At 43.5% G+C, this 16,622-nt stretch overlaps 1 protein-coding gene across 2 annotated transcripts in view; it reads right to left on the reverse strand.

Annotated features, from left to right (window-relative positions):
* The window catches only part of CACNA2D3 (calcium voltage-gated channel auxiliary subunit alpha2delta 3), a 488,574-nt gene extending 472,659 nt beyond the window's left edge, over positions 1-15,915 (reverse strand). For both annotated transcript variants that reach the window (XM_083602945.1, XM_083602944.1), the window contains exons 1-2: positions 14,814-15,915; positions 14,092-14,173 (exon numbers count right to left, since the gene is read on the reverse strand). In XM_083602945.1, the coding sequence (XP_083459071.1) occupies positions 14,092-14,173; positions 14,814-14,923 (192 nt within the window). In that variant the 5' untranslated portion in view covers positions 14,924-15,915. The remainder of the gene's footprint in view (positions 1-14,091; positions 14,174-14,813) is intronic.
* Positions 15,916-16,622: the final 707 nt, after the last annotated feature.

Here is a 16,622-nt window from a genome sequence, read left to right on the forward strand (position 1 = left end):
TCTTTTTGCTGTGAAATCATTTAAAGGTATCTCATAGAAAGCATTTCTTAAAAGAAATAAATGAAATAAAATAAAATAATTTAAATATTCAAAGATGGCCCCACAGAGAACACATCAAATACCTTGTGACTAGGGTATGAATAGATAGAATCTGTCCTTGTGATTGAAATTTGTTTTGAGGGGGGCAAATATCTTGGCTTTTAAATTGTTGTGACATGCCCCGGTGAAGGATGGGGGATAAATAAAATTGCTAATTATAATCTAGGAAAGGGTGTGACTAGCCAGAACTGGTAAAAGGTACCAGCACTAACCAGGACGTCCTGTTCCCTAAAGTGGAATTCAACTCCATCAGGCTGTCTACCTAATCCCAGAGCACAAAAACTTATAAACAAAATCATGTGGTTTGCCAGCACCAAGGACACTGAGGATGAGAACAAGCAAGGCCAAGGACTGGAGGGAAAAACAGGAATAAGGAAAATCGTGCAGATAAGCAGATGCCAGAAAAGAAATGGATGCCAAACAGCAGCAACATTAGCAAAACTATACAAGATTTGGCACGTTTGTAATTTGAACTAGTTTGCAAAAGCAGTGCTGTCATCTGAATTCTGCCTTTTCAAGATTGCTAGTTTGATAAGGAAGCAATCAACACTCCACAGACTTTTGAGCCTTTTCCCTGGTACACAGACAGGAGAATGGGTGTACCACTGACAAGTGTTATCCTGAATGGTGCTATCCTGCCCAATGAAAAAAGGAATACAACACATATTCCCACTTGTTCTTTCTCTCTCCACTAGGGTTAGGGAGATCTGAGCAGTGATTATATCACTCAAATTTTTCTAGGTTTGCCCCCAGGTAAGATTCCGGACAAAATGCTCACGTTCACAATCATTAAGCTTGACACATGTCTCCAAGAATTACCATTATTTTGTACCTGGGCCACTGCATCAAACTTTGATAGCCCATGAATGATGGTCATTCACAACAACAACCTCATCATGTGTAATGATAATGCCATTTACAGCTTTGGGGATCTGCATACACCTTGTGCCCCCCAACACATTGTCCCAGTACTAATTTTCAGACAGTTCCCATGCACATATGCTTCCTCCTTTTGAGGTGATGAGAAAGGGTGTGTTTTTTTTAATTTAAAAAATGTATGCTGAATATATACATTCCAAAAACTCTGCTGTGGTGTGAAACATTTTATAGGATACAACCACCTTCCACCTTCTATTAGTAAGGACTCTTCGGGGAATAGATGGATATGGGTAAAATCAGCTTTTTAAAAATTAACTATAAAAGAAAAGAGGAGCTTGACAGTGAAGAAATGGAGATGGAACAATGGCACAGATAAGAAACACTGAAACATTTGTCCAAATTGAATTACAAGAATCATATGCTGAAAACACAGAGCCAGAAATATACAGCAAATTGGAGCCCTTGCGCATGACTTAACACTTGCATCTTCTGTTTACTGAAATGAGAAGTATTATGCTAACGTAACCAAAGTAAACTTTTAGTCGTATAAAGATTGCATCTATACAGGCAAAATGATACATTATCTTTTATCCCGTATTTCCTAGGAACAACGATGGTTCTAGCTCAACAAACTGGGAAAGATTAATGTCAAGATTAGGAAGTTTCAAGATACTAGAAGTTCACATATCTGTGTAAAGTGAATGCTGTTCACATTTCTGTGCCTACCTGCCTGAGGTGAAACCATTTAAAACATGTAAAACCCAATTTTGGCAACTTGAGCTTGTCAACCAAGGTGTTTTTTTCAGATGTGATATGCATACAGAATTAACATCCACCAGCACCACAGGCTCCATGTCCTGACCTATTCATTATAATGTCTGAACATGGACCCCACTTATACATGTGGATGCTCTATTTTAAGGAACATCTGAAGGTCAAAGGTAGAGCTGCCCACCTAGAGCATTAATTCTATACTCATCTTTACCTATTTATTTATTTATTTATTTATTTATATCCTGCCTTTCCTAAAAGTTCAAGGCTGCTCAGAAGAAAATAAAAATACAATTAAAACCATTTTTTAAAAAACAAATCAGCAAGCACCAGATAAAAACAAAAAGGAAGGGCAAGAACAGCAAAGATAAGCATTAAAAGAATCCAAAGGAATTAATAAGAGAAAGAAACAGATTTTTTTTAAAAAAACAAAACAAAACCCAACATCATTCAAATCATCATACAGAGAGACAGTGCAAGTAAAATCCAGAACAAGATATAGCACCACTGGAGAGGCAATCGAGGAAGGCCAGTAGGATTCAGTAAAGCTACCACAGGCCCAAAGCCCTCCTAAAAAGGATGTAGTTGGGTCACTAACATATTGCTACAAAAGAGGAAATGAAGTGCCTTCAGAAAGTAGGGCAATATGCCTTTTTCTATGTAGGAGCATATTTAAATATAATTTATACGTAGATGAAACATTAAGAATAATTTATATGTTGATGCAAATGTAGAAAGAAATGCTGTAAACTGAAGGGAAATACAACTAAACATAGCAGGTAAGATTGTGACCTAGTGACGTGTGCCCGCCTCTGTCCAGTGGAGGAGCGACATGCTCCAGCACCCGGAGCAGGGAACAGGCAGGAGCATGGCTGGCATGCATCACGGGGGATGTGACATGCGTCACAGGGCACGCATTGTGCATCACAGGGTGCACAGCAAGTGGCGCGTGTCTCCTGCGATGGCAGCCCCCCCCCCCGGGATGGGCCACTCCCTCTCTCCTCACCTTCTCTGTCTACTGTCCATATGCTGACTGCCAATGGGCAACTTCAAAGCCTCTCCTGCTTTCCTTTCTTGGGAACCTTTGCCTTTAAACTTGATTTGTACACCTTCAAATAGAGGAGTCCTTCTAACAGAAAACTGTTTGCTGCAAGCCAGTAAGACCACGGTAACAGGAAGTCCTTCCCAGTGTGATAGAAGGTCATCTATTTGGGGACTATTTTGGAACACACAAGAGGGCCTCCCCTGACAATCCTAGTGTATGAGCAGGGGCACATTGGATAAGTCAGTCCTTCATATGTATAATGTCTGAAAAGGGCTAAGATACCCAGAGAAACTCAGGACAGAAAATGAATAAAAAACAAATTTACATGTATTTCTTATTATTACATTTATAGCCAAGGATCTCAAGGTGCTTCTCCCCATCTTTTATCCTCACAACAACCCTGTGAGGTAGGTTAGGCTAAGAGGCGATGATCAGCCGAAGGTCACCCAGCAACTTACATGGCTGAGTAGGAATTTGAACCCTCGTCACCCATATCCAGTACTCTAACCACTACACCACTTGGATTCGAAAAACTGTTTGTGTTCCTCGGTTTAAAAGAGATAATTATTAAAATATATAATCTACTTGAGGATTTTTTCCCCCCTCAGGAAAACAGCTTACATGCAGGCATTACATACTAGCATTTCATTACACACTTTGCATACTAATGATGCAGGTTTACCACCTGAGTAAAAGATGGCTTGTGTGTAAGCAATGTTAAGATATAAAATGAGGAAGCTACCATTTCCTGTTCTCAAATTTTGTGGTATTGAAACAGCTTGCTTTGGGAGATGTATGGGGTTTGTTTACGGGTTCTGATGATCTTTGGACTGTAATTTTTAATTATGTAAATGTGGCCAGATCCCTTGAACATGAAAGGTTTTTTCTTTTTCTGTCTCTTCCCCCCCCCCTGACCCCCAAAAATGATGTGAGACAACAAAACCAGCTATGGATGAATTATAGAAGAAAATTAGCTCTTGAAATAAAAAAAAGCTAATGTATTCTCTTTGGATCATCCACTTAAAATTTCTATATTAAGAGACTTTTTATTGAAAACGTAATATGAATGTGCTATAAATGAATTGAAGGCATCTCATATTTCCATCACATATCAAATCACATATCAAAGGCAGAGCACTTCACATTTAATCATAAAAGTAATGGGATCATCCCATGCATGCAAAATGCAGTGAAAGTAGCAGGGTGAGACAACACTGAGGTGAGTAAGCACCAAATGGCTTGAAATGACATTTATTTTTTCTTTCAGTTAAAAAGAAATCTAAACAATATTACATTTACACTGAAGCAAACACAGATTACATGGTTCAGGATCACACATCTCAAGAAACAAGCTGAAATCCATGAAAACAATAATAAGAAATTAGGAGGTAGGGCGGAATACAATTAGTCTCTGTCAACTGGTGGCTAATGCAGACCATAGAGAAGCTTCCAGATCTTGTATGACTTTTTCCAAAAGCTCTGAAGACTTTCGAAAGGAATCAAGAAAGCTTCCAAACAAAAGGAATCAGTATTTGGGTTTAAATGTGGGAAAACCAGATGAAAATTCCTGTTCAGACCTGCAGCTTACTGAGTGGCCTTTCTTTAAGGCTCACCACAAAGCGATCATGCCCTACCATGAGACAGAGTGAGGTGGTTGTATCAGGGAGGAGGTGCTGAGTGCCAAGGAGATGTTGGAGGACAGCTCTGTATGTACCACACAGCCTGCCTGGTGGCCTGCTCTCAGGTATGGTGGGGGATGCTTCCTGTCACCAGTACTGAAGTATCAACTGCTAGTGCCTTCCAAGTTTATACATGGAATGGGAAAGGGCTCCATCTTGTCCTTTGCTATGGGCAACGCAACCTTTTGGGCCAGCCCTGATCACGCCTAATGCCCAAGGAAAGACTAATCCCCTTGTGATACTTCAGGGGTTCTCTAAAAGGCCCTGGTCCATGGAGGTCACTAGAACACTCGCCTAGCTCAGTGGTGGCAAACCTATGGCATGCGTGCCAGAGGGGGCACTCAGAGCCCTCTCTGTGGGCACATGTGGCGGCACCCCTTCCAACTCCCCACAATCCTATGATTCGATGGTTAGCCCGCCAGGCTGCACTTCTAAACCCTGCTCATGCAGGAGGGAGCAAAATGCCGCCGGGCTTACTGACAGTTCTGCACCAAGGCGCTTTAAGACAGCGGAATGGAATGTTCATGTTTCAGCTGAAGCCTGTGGGCAGCAAATGCACGGCTCTACTTGGCGCGTGCGCTGCCCCTACGAACTCTGTGCTGGGGCGCCTCCCTTCCAGGCTGTGACTGACGGCAGCGGAGCGCTGAACCACTAAGCGCTTCTGGGCTTCACTCCGGGATTTCTTTTCGCCTACTTGGCCAGGCCAGGAAGCAAACTTTCGAGCTGAACTCGCTCCCATCACCATCCCCTGCTAGGGGATACACAGCAGAGGGCAAAGGAGACTGTTGTTTTGTTTTTTTCATAGGATTGTGGGGAGTTGAAAGGTAACCCGAGGGTCATCTAAGTCCAACCCCTCTGAGATGCAGGGATCACAACTATAGCATCCATGGCAGATGGCCATTCAGCTTCTGCTTTGAAATCACCCAAAGAAGAGTTTCTTGAAGGGAAATTATCAAAATGGCCGTGTTGTCTGGGAGTAATTCCCTTTTTCATGATTTCCCAAAGAAGGATAATGCAAACTTTTACCTTTCAATACAAAAGTTGTTTGTATGATTGAAAGCTCTGTTATTTCTTTTAAGACAAAATATGTTAAGTGGGTTTTGGGTTGCAGTTTGGGCACTTGATCTCTAAAAGGTTCCCCATCACTGGCTTAGCTAGTCCATTTGGTCCAGAATTCTCTACTATCGCCTTTTATTTCCATTGTTGTGTAATTCAAAGCCAGAACCTGGAGAGAGATCTGATAAGGAGAAGCCAGAGGCAACGGCCTCCTGACAGCAGCACTGTTGCCACTTATTGGAGTGGTGTTGGGACAGGGCTGCAGCCACCCTCAGTTTGCCGCCACCCTGACCAATTCTGCCCCAGTACATGGCAGTGATGCCATGGTCAGGGAGCTCATGATGCATTGCCACCCCATCCTACCAACCAGTCCTACCACTAACCTAGAAGCACCCAGACCAGAACATATTCTATAAACTTAAAAAAGCAATGCATATATTTATTTATGGAAAACAGCAATCAAAACATGGAGTCATTTGGTAAATAAAGGAATACAAATAAAGGTGTTGATCTCCTCACCAAATATACTTGGCTCTCCACTCACAGCAGGCTAACTCCCAGCCTTTTACCTATGCCTCCACTCTTTCTAATCTCACTCAATCTTCAGTCTTTCTCCATAGCCACTCTTCCTAAATGTCAACCTGTCACTCCATCTGACTCTATCCACCATTCCAGTGCACTCTGTCACTAATTCTTCCACTTGTTGTTCTGTTACACACCTTCTAAAGCTATTGCTACATTTTGTGTTGTTCTATAAATTAATTATGCATTGTGCGAAGAGGTACTTTCGCCCTCTAACACCTGTAATGTGACTACTGTATGAAAAGCATGCATTTTCATTAGTCTGGGGCATGGTTTTTATGTACATGATGTGGCCACCTCACTAAAGCTGAGCAGGTGAGGGTCTATGTACCTCATCCTGAGTTCAAGTGTTACCAGCTAAAGGGCAGGTATGAAATTGAATAAACAAATGCAGGCAGAATAAATGCTCATAGCAAATCTTTCAATCTATCAATTATATTGACTTTAGTAAGAATCAGTAAATGAGCACCCATACTATGATTCTGAAGTTGGGAGAAAGTTGAAAAGCAGTTTTGTGATATAAGGTTCATTGGTCTGGAAAATTCTACTTTTCACTGGGCAGGCCCCAAGCCTAAAAAAGACCATTTAGAACCTGGCCCAAGCTACTTAAGTACATGGCATAATTAAAAGGAGTTAGCAAGCAAAAGGAGAAAACAAGCAATTTCAAAGGCCGAGACTATGATTGAAGGCATTTTGCATCCTTGCATATATTTTTGTATATTTAGTTAATGATTTTAATGTTAACTGAACAGTAATCCTACAGTGATTTTGCTGAGCCCCAAATACTAAACTATTTATACTTGGGATTTACAGCTTGGTATTAGCATGATTAACACTATTTATTCTTGTATATTTAAAATGACAATAGTATTTCCTTTTAACATTATTAACTTGCATCTTCATGATTGCTGCACTGGAGGCTTGAAGTCATGGACTAAAACTGTCATAAAAATAAAGCTGCCGCTCAACAAGACTGTCATTCATGCCTTTCCTTAATTTGTAGGAACTCTCATAATCTTACTGACCCATCCCCCAGTAATGACAGTATTAACTGCAGTAGCTTGGCGGGGAATACTTAAGAAAGAAAAACTAAGCATGCCAAGAACAGGAGAAAGAAGAGCAATTAATGTCAAGATGACTGGGGCACGTTTTTCCTAGATCAATATAAATGAAAAATTGAGGAATTTAAGAAACAATTATGTATTTTAAAACTAAAGATAGATGTTCTGCATGAATCAGATGTGTTAGCTGAATGTTAATTTATCTGAAGCCTCAGTTTTTATAAGCCTCAGTTTTTATAAGCCCATCAGATGTCAAAGCAATAAACAACTACCTGACATTCAGAAGACATCTGAAGGCAGCCCTGTTCAGGGAAGTTTTAAACATGTGACATTTTAGTGTATTTTTCATCTTTGTTGGAAGCCGCCCAGAGTGGCTGGGGAAACCCAGCCAGATGGGCGGGGTACAAATAATAAATTATGATGATGATGATGATGATGATGATGATGATGATGATGATGATGTCTGTATAGTCTCATCTCTCAACCCTTGGTTTCCAAAAAAAGAAGACAAGTTTAGAACACAAAACCTTGAAGGGTGGAATGCAACAAGAATGCAAAACACACCCTTTTAAAAAATCAAACCATCCTCTTATATATGAATGCTAGTGCCACCCTGCGTACCTATATACCATTGCTGTCCTAAGTGAAACATCTGCATGGACAATGAAGCAAAAAATAAAGCATTGATAAGATTATAAAAAGCTGAGTTTGAACATGAGGCTGAAGCCCTATGCTTAAATCTATGTATTTTTCTTGGTCTCAGTTAGGTATACCTACTTCTGCATAGTACCGGGCAAGAGAAAATCTCAGCACTGAACTCACGGTGCAGTCTTGCATGACTTATTTTATTAGTCTGTCTACCACACATCTCTAAAATGTACAAAACTAATGGAGGTGAGACCTGAATTCATTTAAAAAACCACTTTTCACACCAGATCCACGGGGCCTCTTGTTTCGTAGGAGAATATTTTGTTGCAGATCAGCCTCCTGCACATTCTTAAGTAAGCATGCCATGGAAGCTTCTGTTCCCAACCAGCTAGTCAGGTTCCAATCCTGGGATGAGGCGGCATTACCAGTGTTCATCCTACCACCAAACACAGCACACACCCTCAAACAATGCCACCTGCCTCACTGGCTGCTCCACTTTCTTTGGAAGAGCAAATTCAAGAGAGCTGTTTTAAAAAACATCTATTTAAAACATAGGTTTGCCTTATTTCCCTGATATGGCATTCCGGTTTTCTCAGGCGTGGGAAGGAACGGAGCTCAGAATTGAACCAGTCTGTGGTAATCCTTTCACCTGCCGTCTCCGGATTTTTGTCCCGCATTTCTTTCATTTTTTGCCATTTAGGTGCTAATATTCCTTCTAAGCAACCAAATACTTTTATCCCTCTTGGCAGGTGTAATTTTCAATTCCCCTGACATTTCCTCTTCAACTACTCCTCAAGTACCCCGCATAGTACGAACTGCCCGTGAAGAATTCCTTACTTTTACAAGCATTTCTCACATGCTCAAACGCACACGCAGTCACACTTTGTCACATTCTCACTAATATGCCATCCTTCTTTTGCTACAGCTTTGCTACTCCCTTACCACCCCCTTGACGTGTGACACTCTTTATGTACAGTTCCTCAATAGGCTCTGTTCTGGATCCAGCCTTTGCACAAACTCCCATGCTCTCTATGCCCAGTAGAATGGGGTAGGGGTGAGATCTGAGATCAAGAGGGATTGACACTGCCATATTGTAGATACTGTAAGAGAAAGAAGTTAAAATAGTAGGTAGCAGACTCACTGGGAAGATTCATCTCAAGCATTTCTAGACAAGGTGAGCCGTACCACTTTGAGGCACCTACCTTGTCTCATTTGTGAAATGCACCAAACATGTATCAGCTAACCAGTGGCCTCTATCTGCACAGCCGCCATGTTTTTATGGGGTGGTGGCGGGGGGGGGGGAATCCACCTCAACAACATACCAAACTTCAAGAGCGTGTATAGCTAGAAATGCTGTTATTCAAATATTATGACGGTTCCTTTGATCCACTTCAGCTGCAGGATTCAAGGGGGAAAAAAGAGTATTCTTTCTTATTTTTAACCTTGAATACACTTGGCACAATTCTTCTCTCAACAATTCTCCATGATGAGAAATAACACAGAAAGCAGACATAATCATTACTGTGAATGCACAGTTCTCATCTGCATTTCTTTTTAAAGAAAGGGGATGCGAACCTAGCATGATGATAGATGTGGTCCATGCATCCCCAGTGACAGCCCACTCGCCCTAGAAGAGTCCTATACATGTGAATTCATTTGTGCTTATAATGCCCTGGACGTATCAGATAACCAAGAGCAAATGCATTGTCAGTAATGTAAGCCAACGCCTGCACCAGACAGATACCTGCAGTGCAGACCTAGGTTTAAGCGAACACCATACTTAAGGAAGACCTGAAAAGACCACAGAAAAGCATATATCTCTTCCATCTGCAACCAGAAATGAAAAGTCCCTGATGCAAATTATTAATGAATGGTGCTGTTAAAGTATAAGCTCCATAGTATGAAAAGGAGCAGAATATATTGTTCTTTAAATAGTGAGTCGTTTTATTAAAGGTATTGCCTATGCTTATACTACAGATAATAAAAATTAATAAAAAAAAATAAGGGGGAGTTTCTAATTCAAGCCCAAGAAATTCCATTAGGACATGCATGTGTGTAAACCTCTACAATTGACATCTCAGGAAATAGGCTGCATAATTAAAGAAATTTTGGGTGTTCTCATTCCATTTACATTGTTCTTTAAGTTAAAGGCAGAAATTTGTATCTCTGTGAACTAATAGGTACACTATAGCTTACTATACCTAACAAGAGCAACTATTGTTAACGGGTAACTTAAACAATGATAAAACTTTAGAACGCAAACAGATTTCAAGATTCAGCAGGTCCCACCGTAGAAGAAAACATGGTCTCACGCCTTTAAACCCTGCCTTTAATCTGGGGTGTAAAAATGCCACCTTTTATAGTGAAGTATTGTACTAGGCTTTTATTGTCATTCAAATAATCTGCAACCACAAAAAGTACAGGAACTTCACCAGCGTAAGCACAACTGCAATGAATGGGAGTATTCGGTGAATTATGTGTGATATTTGGCAAATATGGTTGTTTACAGTATGCCAGCCTAGAAAATGAAAAGGAACACTTTTCCAAGGTGCAGATAAAATCATGATCATTCAAACCCCTCCTCTAAACTTCATTGCAAATGGGCAAGTTGGATATACCAGTATTTGGAGCTAAATCCAAGTTTACCACCATGCCCCCCACCCCAGTGTTTGCTAATGAAGTGAAAAATATGCCTCCCGCTACAGAAGCATATAGACAATTTCCTTTACAGTGCAAAATTTACATGACAACCAGCATAGGAACTGGGAAGATCAGCCATATCAAAGAAACAGTGTTGTGGTTTCCCCCCTCCCATTTACTATACTGCAGGAAGAACAGCTCTGTTTCCCTTAAAGGTAAATGAAAGACACTCAAACCAACTATTCATCCTGTATGGGGAAATATCCTTATTTGTCTGGAAGCAGACCTTCTTGAATTATTACTGAAAAGAATGAGATTATGAATACGTTAAGATTTCATTGAAAGGCACTGAGGAACAAAAATTAAATAACCCTTGCATTGGCTGGGAGGGTAACAACACCATATTTAGGCCACACAGAGAACACAATGCAGAGTGCAGAACAGAACAGCCCTGTCCAAAACAAGTGCATCATCATCATAGGCTTCACTGGAATGAACTGGGCTTGCGGCACCAATCCAGAGTCCTGCATCTTTGTAATTCAGCTTAGGCTTTGATTTTAAGTACAGTGAAGCAGAAGTCAAATCTAGTGACCCAATGGGACTTCTTTCCAAACAGGTATGTCAAGGTTTGAAGAGCTACGTCTTGCATTGTAACATCAGTCCAAAAGGCAGGTGCAGGTTTCCTATGCATGCTGCTCCAGGCTACTAAATAAGGTGCCCATAGCATGTGTACACTCTACATTGCTTCTACTCTAGAGCATTTGGTGGCTACAGTACTGCAGAGTAATGGCTCATGTCACTATCCACTGTAACAGATTCCTTTGCTTTGCCTTAGGAAATATTCTATTATCCTTCCATCCAAAATTAAATGCAAATTATCCAGTGAAACAAGTATGAAACAGGATACCTGGGATTAAAAGCAAACTAAATTTTGATCCCGCAGAGCCCCTTTCTGTCTTTTTGCAAATGGAACACAAAAACAAAAACACCATTCACGCTACTACTTGTACACTTAATGCGGCACTTTGATTAATACTTTGTTACCATGAGAATCTTACTGCATGTCCACGGGTGTCACCTTACTCATTTTTGTCTTCCGGTGGCACTTGAGTGTGACTTATGTTAGAATTTCACTGTTTCTACTCTCATCATTAGTATCTTTTTACTCATAGAGACACAACAATGGGCCGTTGGGAGGTGAGATGAAAGCCAGTAGCATTTGGGTTAACTCACTACTATCTCAACATCCAAATGGATTATTCTTCACAGCCAGATACTAGGAAGGGGTTTCACATCTGGGATGGTGCAATGATGTCATCTTGCTAACTGTTTGGATTACTACTGTTCCAGTGGACTAAATATTATTGTTTATGCCTTGAACTGTCCCCCCTCCCCCACAACTTTGACACATCTGAAAATGAAAATGCCAGGTATGCCTTTGTCTCAACAATGTTAAAAATATAAGCTATTGCAAAGACAAATATTCGAAACACAATCCTGCTGCTCCAGTTCTACAGAGAAATGCATAGTTTACAATACAGATGCCAAGTCAAAATTTAAAATACACTAAGAATCCTAATAATAATAATAATAATAATAATAATAATAATGCCACCCAAATGCTAGGATAGCCTAAAGACATTAGCAGTAGTACAGCTCGAAGTGCCCATCTTATCAGCATTGGTGTTTCCTGTTTCATTTAGTTATGGTATTTCAAACCAAAACACAATATATTTATTTTTTTAAAAAAACAACAACCCGCCAGATGGGAATTAAATACACAATTATCAAGATGCTGACAGAGGAACACAGTACTGCCAGTGCAATTGAGAGATGATGAAGAGAATGTAAAATGAGCATTGTGGTAGCTTCCGATTATTTACACTGCAGTATAGCAACCAATAGGAAGGTATCCTACTACTTTAGATAATATTCTTTATTTCAGAACAATCTACCATAAGCAGATGAGGAGTTATTACAAAGAATACCATTTCAGAACTCTTATGTCCTTATTTTTCTATGCAACTTTTGGAAAATGGCAAGAGACCTCATTTTATACAAGGATTCTGAGCCAAAGGGGTTTCCAAAATTAAGGACTGTATATCTTGGATAATAACTCTTTTTTAAAAGTACATTTTAAGAAGATTAGGAAGCCTGTATATGCTGTTTTTAGACATTTACCCATACCATCCTTTTAAAAAAACCAAAAAACTGGAAGGGGTGTTTTTACACAGTATCCACAGAAAAATTCTGTCAGTGAAGGAAGCATTATTTAATAAATGCTGAGTATTCCACTTTGGTGTATAAAAAAGCTTCAATAATTGGGAAATATTTCAAAAGACCTCAGGCCCAGAACTGTGTTCTGCCATAACTGTTATACTTTTTAAAAATCTCCGTTTTCAAATACTAAGTAACATTGAGAGGAAGAGTATTTTCTGCTCAGTTGTTATGTTTCTTTAACAGCCATTAGGTTTACTGCACTAACGGTAATTAGTGAAGCATAAAAGTTTCTTTGCCTTACCAACGCAACACAGGAGCAAGGGCACTCTTATCAATAGCAAACTGTTTCAATTCACTGATCTGAATGGCACTAGCCCTTACCATGCAAAATACACAGCACATTCTTTGCTCGGAGCAAAATCTTATTTATTTAGTTGTTTTTTTAAAAAAAATCTATTTAAAGTTTAACTTGGTCCATTGAATCATTTCAATCCAAGCTCTAAAAATTGCATCTGGATAGCTGAATTTCACTTCGAAAGCTCATGTCTTCAAATCATGCGGAACTGCAACCCCGGAGCCCTTTTTCAACTTACCACCGGCCTGGATTTCTCATTTATTTTTAATTCATCAACAGCTATATTTAAACACAGGTTATCTGAAAGCAGGATTTTAATATAAGGTTGCATGTTTAAATGAGACCAGATGCAAGCTCTAATAATCTATAAAAGGTCTAATAATCTATTCTCCATTCTCATTACTCTCCAGAATTATGGAGACTTAGCCCAATTTCTCAAGTTTTTGCACTACTTCACAAGCTTATTACCCAGCTGTGCAGCTGAGCAGGAAGATAACCACATTCATTCTCCTTATCTGTAATGATGTAATACATCCCAGCACTGGCCTGAGATGATTGGAGGAATAATAGGATTGTAAAAACTGCAGAGATGACAAACAATAGTCAAGCCTTTGGGTCCCCCACCCCCCACCCATTGCAACGAAGTACAGCCAGAGAGAGCAAAATAAAATTTGCCCGGTTTTTGTACCTCTTGAATGAACTGTGTGTGTGTGTGCATGTGTGTTTACACAGAAAAACTGCTGCTAACATCATAATCCCCACCTAGGAAGCAAAACAAAAGCCAGGCACACTTCTAAATCTAAATAGCTCCACCACAGAGAGACAAAGTCATCTGGGTGGGCTCCGTTTAAGAAAGGGAGAGTAATCTAAAAATAACCAGTGCACGGTGAAGTCTATAGTCTCTGCAGTGTGTAAAAAGACAGCAGGCAGTTAAAAGTGTGGAGGGAGGGGAGGAGCGGAGAATCTCCTCTGACTGTTTCTTCAGGGTACCAAACCAGATTCCATTTTCAGCACTAAATCCATCACTCCGGTGCATACACCTGAAGCGATCCTTACCTTCTGCAGAAGTTGGGAACCTGAGTATTTCGCTGCGATGGATCTGATCTCCCCACCAAATGCAGAGGCCCAGAGTTTCACACTGCAAAGAGAGAAAGAATTAAAATGCGGAACGGAGGCAAATGTAACACATGACAGTTAACAACAACAACACCACCACTCTACCCACAATTTGAGCTGCAACTCACATATATACCTGCAGCTCAGGACTACAGTTCGTGCCTCGGGGGAAGCGGACTGTGGTCCACAGAAGCTCACAGCCACAAGACATTAGCTTAGTCTTCCAGGTGCCACAAAACTATTTGTTATTTCAAAGCAGGAAGGGTGCGCTTTCTCAGTTTGAACCCCCCTCCCCGTTGAGCTATTCCACTAGGCAAGGCGAGGGGAGTGGGGAGGCCTCTTTCGTCAAACTTGCCGGAGATGAAACTTTATCAAAACAAAACCTCGCTCTGCAGCAGCGGCGGCGGCGGCGTTTGTCAAGAGCTCCGTATTTGTGTTCATTCGCTTGTCCCTGAGCTCCTCGGCTGAAGCGGGACTGCGGGCGAGGAGCGAGTCGAGCGTGTCCGGCCAGTTGCCGGCCCAAAGTTCCCCCGCGGAGGGAAATTTGGGAAATAATAAGAAATAAAGCTCCGTTTCCCGCAACCCCAAATCGAAACGGGGAGAGACAAGGAGCCATCCGTGCCAACCCATTTCGGCCACCCCGCTCTCCCTGCGACACTTACACGGCCAAGGGGATCTGCTGCTCCGAGCCGGCCACGGCCACCAGGCTGAGGCAAACACCTGCCCAGAAGAGGGCGAGGAGCCCCGCGGAAGCCCTCCCGAGCCCGGGCATGGTGTCGCTCCTCGGCGTGCCTTCCCAGCGACGCTGCTCTCGGCTTGCGCGGCGGCGGCGGAGAGGGAAAAGCGAGCGGGCGGGCGAGCGCGGAGCCGGGGCGCGGCGGGGCGCGGAGTCACGGCGCCATCCTCTTCTCCTCAGCTCCGCGAGCGGGGCGGCTGGCTGGCTGGCTTCCCTCCAGTTCCTGAGGCGGGTGAGGAGAAATGGGGTGTCCTCGGCAACCCGCCCCACCGGCTTGCCACGCTGCTGGGCAACCACAACTCGGCTCCGCAGTCGGCGGCGCGCCGGAGTTACTTCCGCGAGTGACCTCGTGGCTGCTCCCGCCGGCGCCTTGAAGTGCAGAGCCCGGCAGGTTTGGGCGGGAAGGAGGGAGCTCGCTGTCGTCGAGGGTCAGGTGGGGAGGAGCTCGGCGGCCGAAGCGCGGCTCACTTTGCCCAGGGAAACGCAAAGAGGTCCCTCCCTCCGTCCCCTTTTGGGCGACGTGTGTACGCGCGCCTCCCTCTCGCCCGCCTCCCTCTCTCTCTCTCTCTGCGTTCATTCAGCGCTGCGCAGCTCCAGCGCAGCCTTCGTCCCGAATCAAGTCCGCGCTGCTAATAAACCCTGGTGGAGAGCGGCGCGGCGTCGGCCGCCTTTTAAGGAGATGGTGCGCGCCGTCAGGCAGGCATCGCAGGGGGAGGGAGGAGCAGCAGGAGGAGGAAGAAGAAGAAGAGCGAGCCAGGGCCGAAAGTGTCTCCAAGGCGGCAGAAGCGGAGCAAGTCCGCAGGAAAAAGTGCAGGACGGGAGGCAGGACGATCCGCGTTGGGATCAGCGGCAGCAGGGAGCCGGAGGGAAAGGCGTCGCCGCCAGAACCGCAGCCCCGCCGCCGAAGGAAGAGACCTGGTCAGTTTCAGGCAGCGCGCTCCTGCGTGACAAGCCCCGGTTAACGCGGCCCCGGCGATGAAGGGCTGAGGGGATCGCTTCACCTCTTCCACCCGCGGCACTTCCAAGTCGCAGCGCGGGAGGGAGGAGGCGGAGGAGCGGAAGGAGGGAGGGCGGCGGCGGCGAGGAAGGCGCGCAAGGTCGCTCCCTGCCGCTCTGCCCTCCTGCATCGCGCTGACGAGGAGCCAACCTGCGGGCGCCCCCTCGGCCCTTCAGGTCAGCAGCCCGCGCGGGCGGAAGGGCCTTCTGAGCTCCCCGCGAAGCGGGTCGCCGCGCGGGCCGCCCGCAAGCATGGTGTCCTCGGCGGAGGCTCCCTCGGCTGCGGCGAGGCAAGATCCGAGAGATCTGGACGGGAACCCGGGTGGGTGAAGCGCGGGGGGGGGGGGAGGATCCGATGAACGGGAGGAAATGCAGCACAAGGAAATCAATGCGAGCCTAAGTGACTGCTGGAGCCGGGGAATAAATTATTAATCTGGCCTTGTGGAGGAATCCCCTTGGTAAGGGGTGAGGGGCAGGATCGCGAGCTAGTGGTACAACTGAAGCCAAGATGTGTGTGTGTGTGTGTGTGTGTGTGTGTGTCTGTGAGAGAGAGAGAGAGAGAGAGAGGCGCTAAGGAAGCAAAAGATGCTATTTTCAGTTACTTAGGGGAGGGGGGGTAAACTGGTCTCCTTAACCTTTCCACCTCCCCCACCTCCACCTGGTAACTCTTACCTTCAGTGCATCAGAAATAAAGAATAAACAGTTGCCCACCTGATTGTAAAATAAGCATCCTAAGAAT

This window comes from Podarcis filfolensis (assembly GCF_964270895.1).
Source record: "Podarcis filfolensis genome assembly, chromosome: 2".
Lineage (NCBI taxonomy): Eukaryota > Metazoa > Chordata > Lepidosauria > Squamata > Lacertidae > Podarcis > Podarcis filfolensis.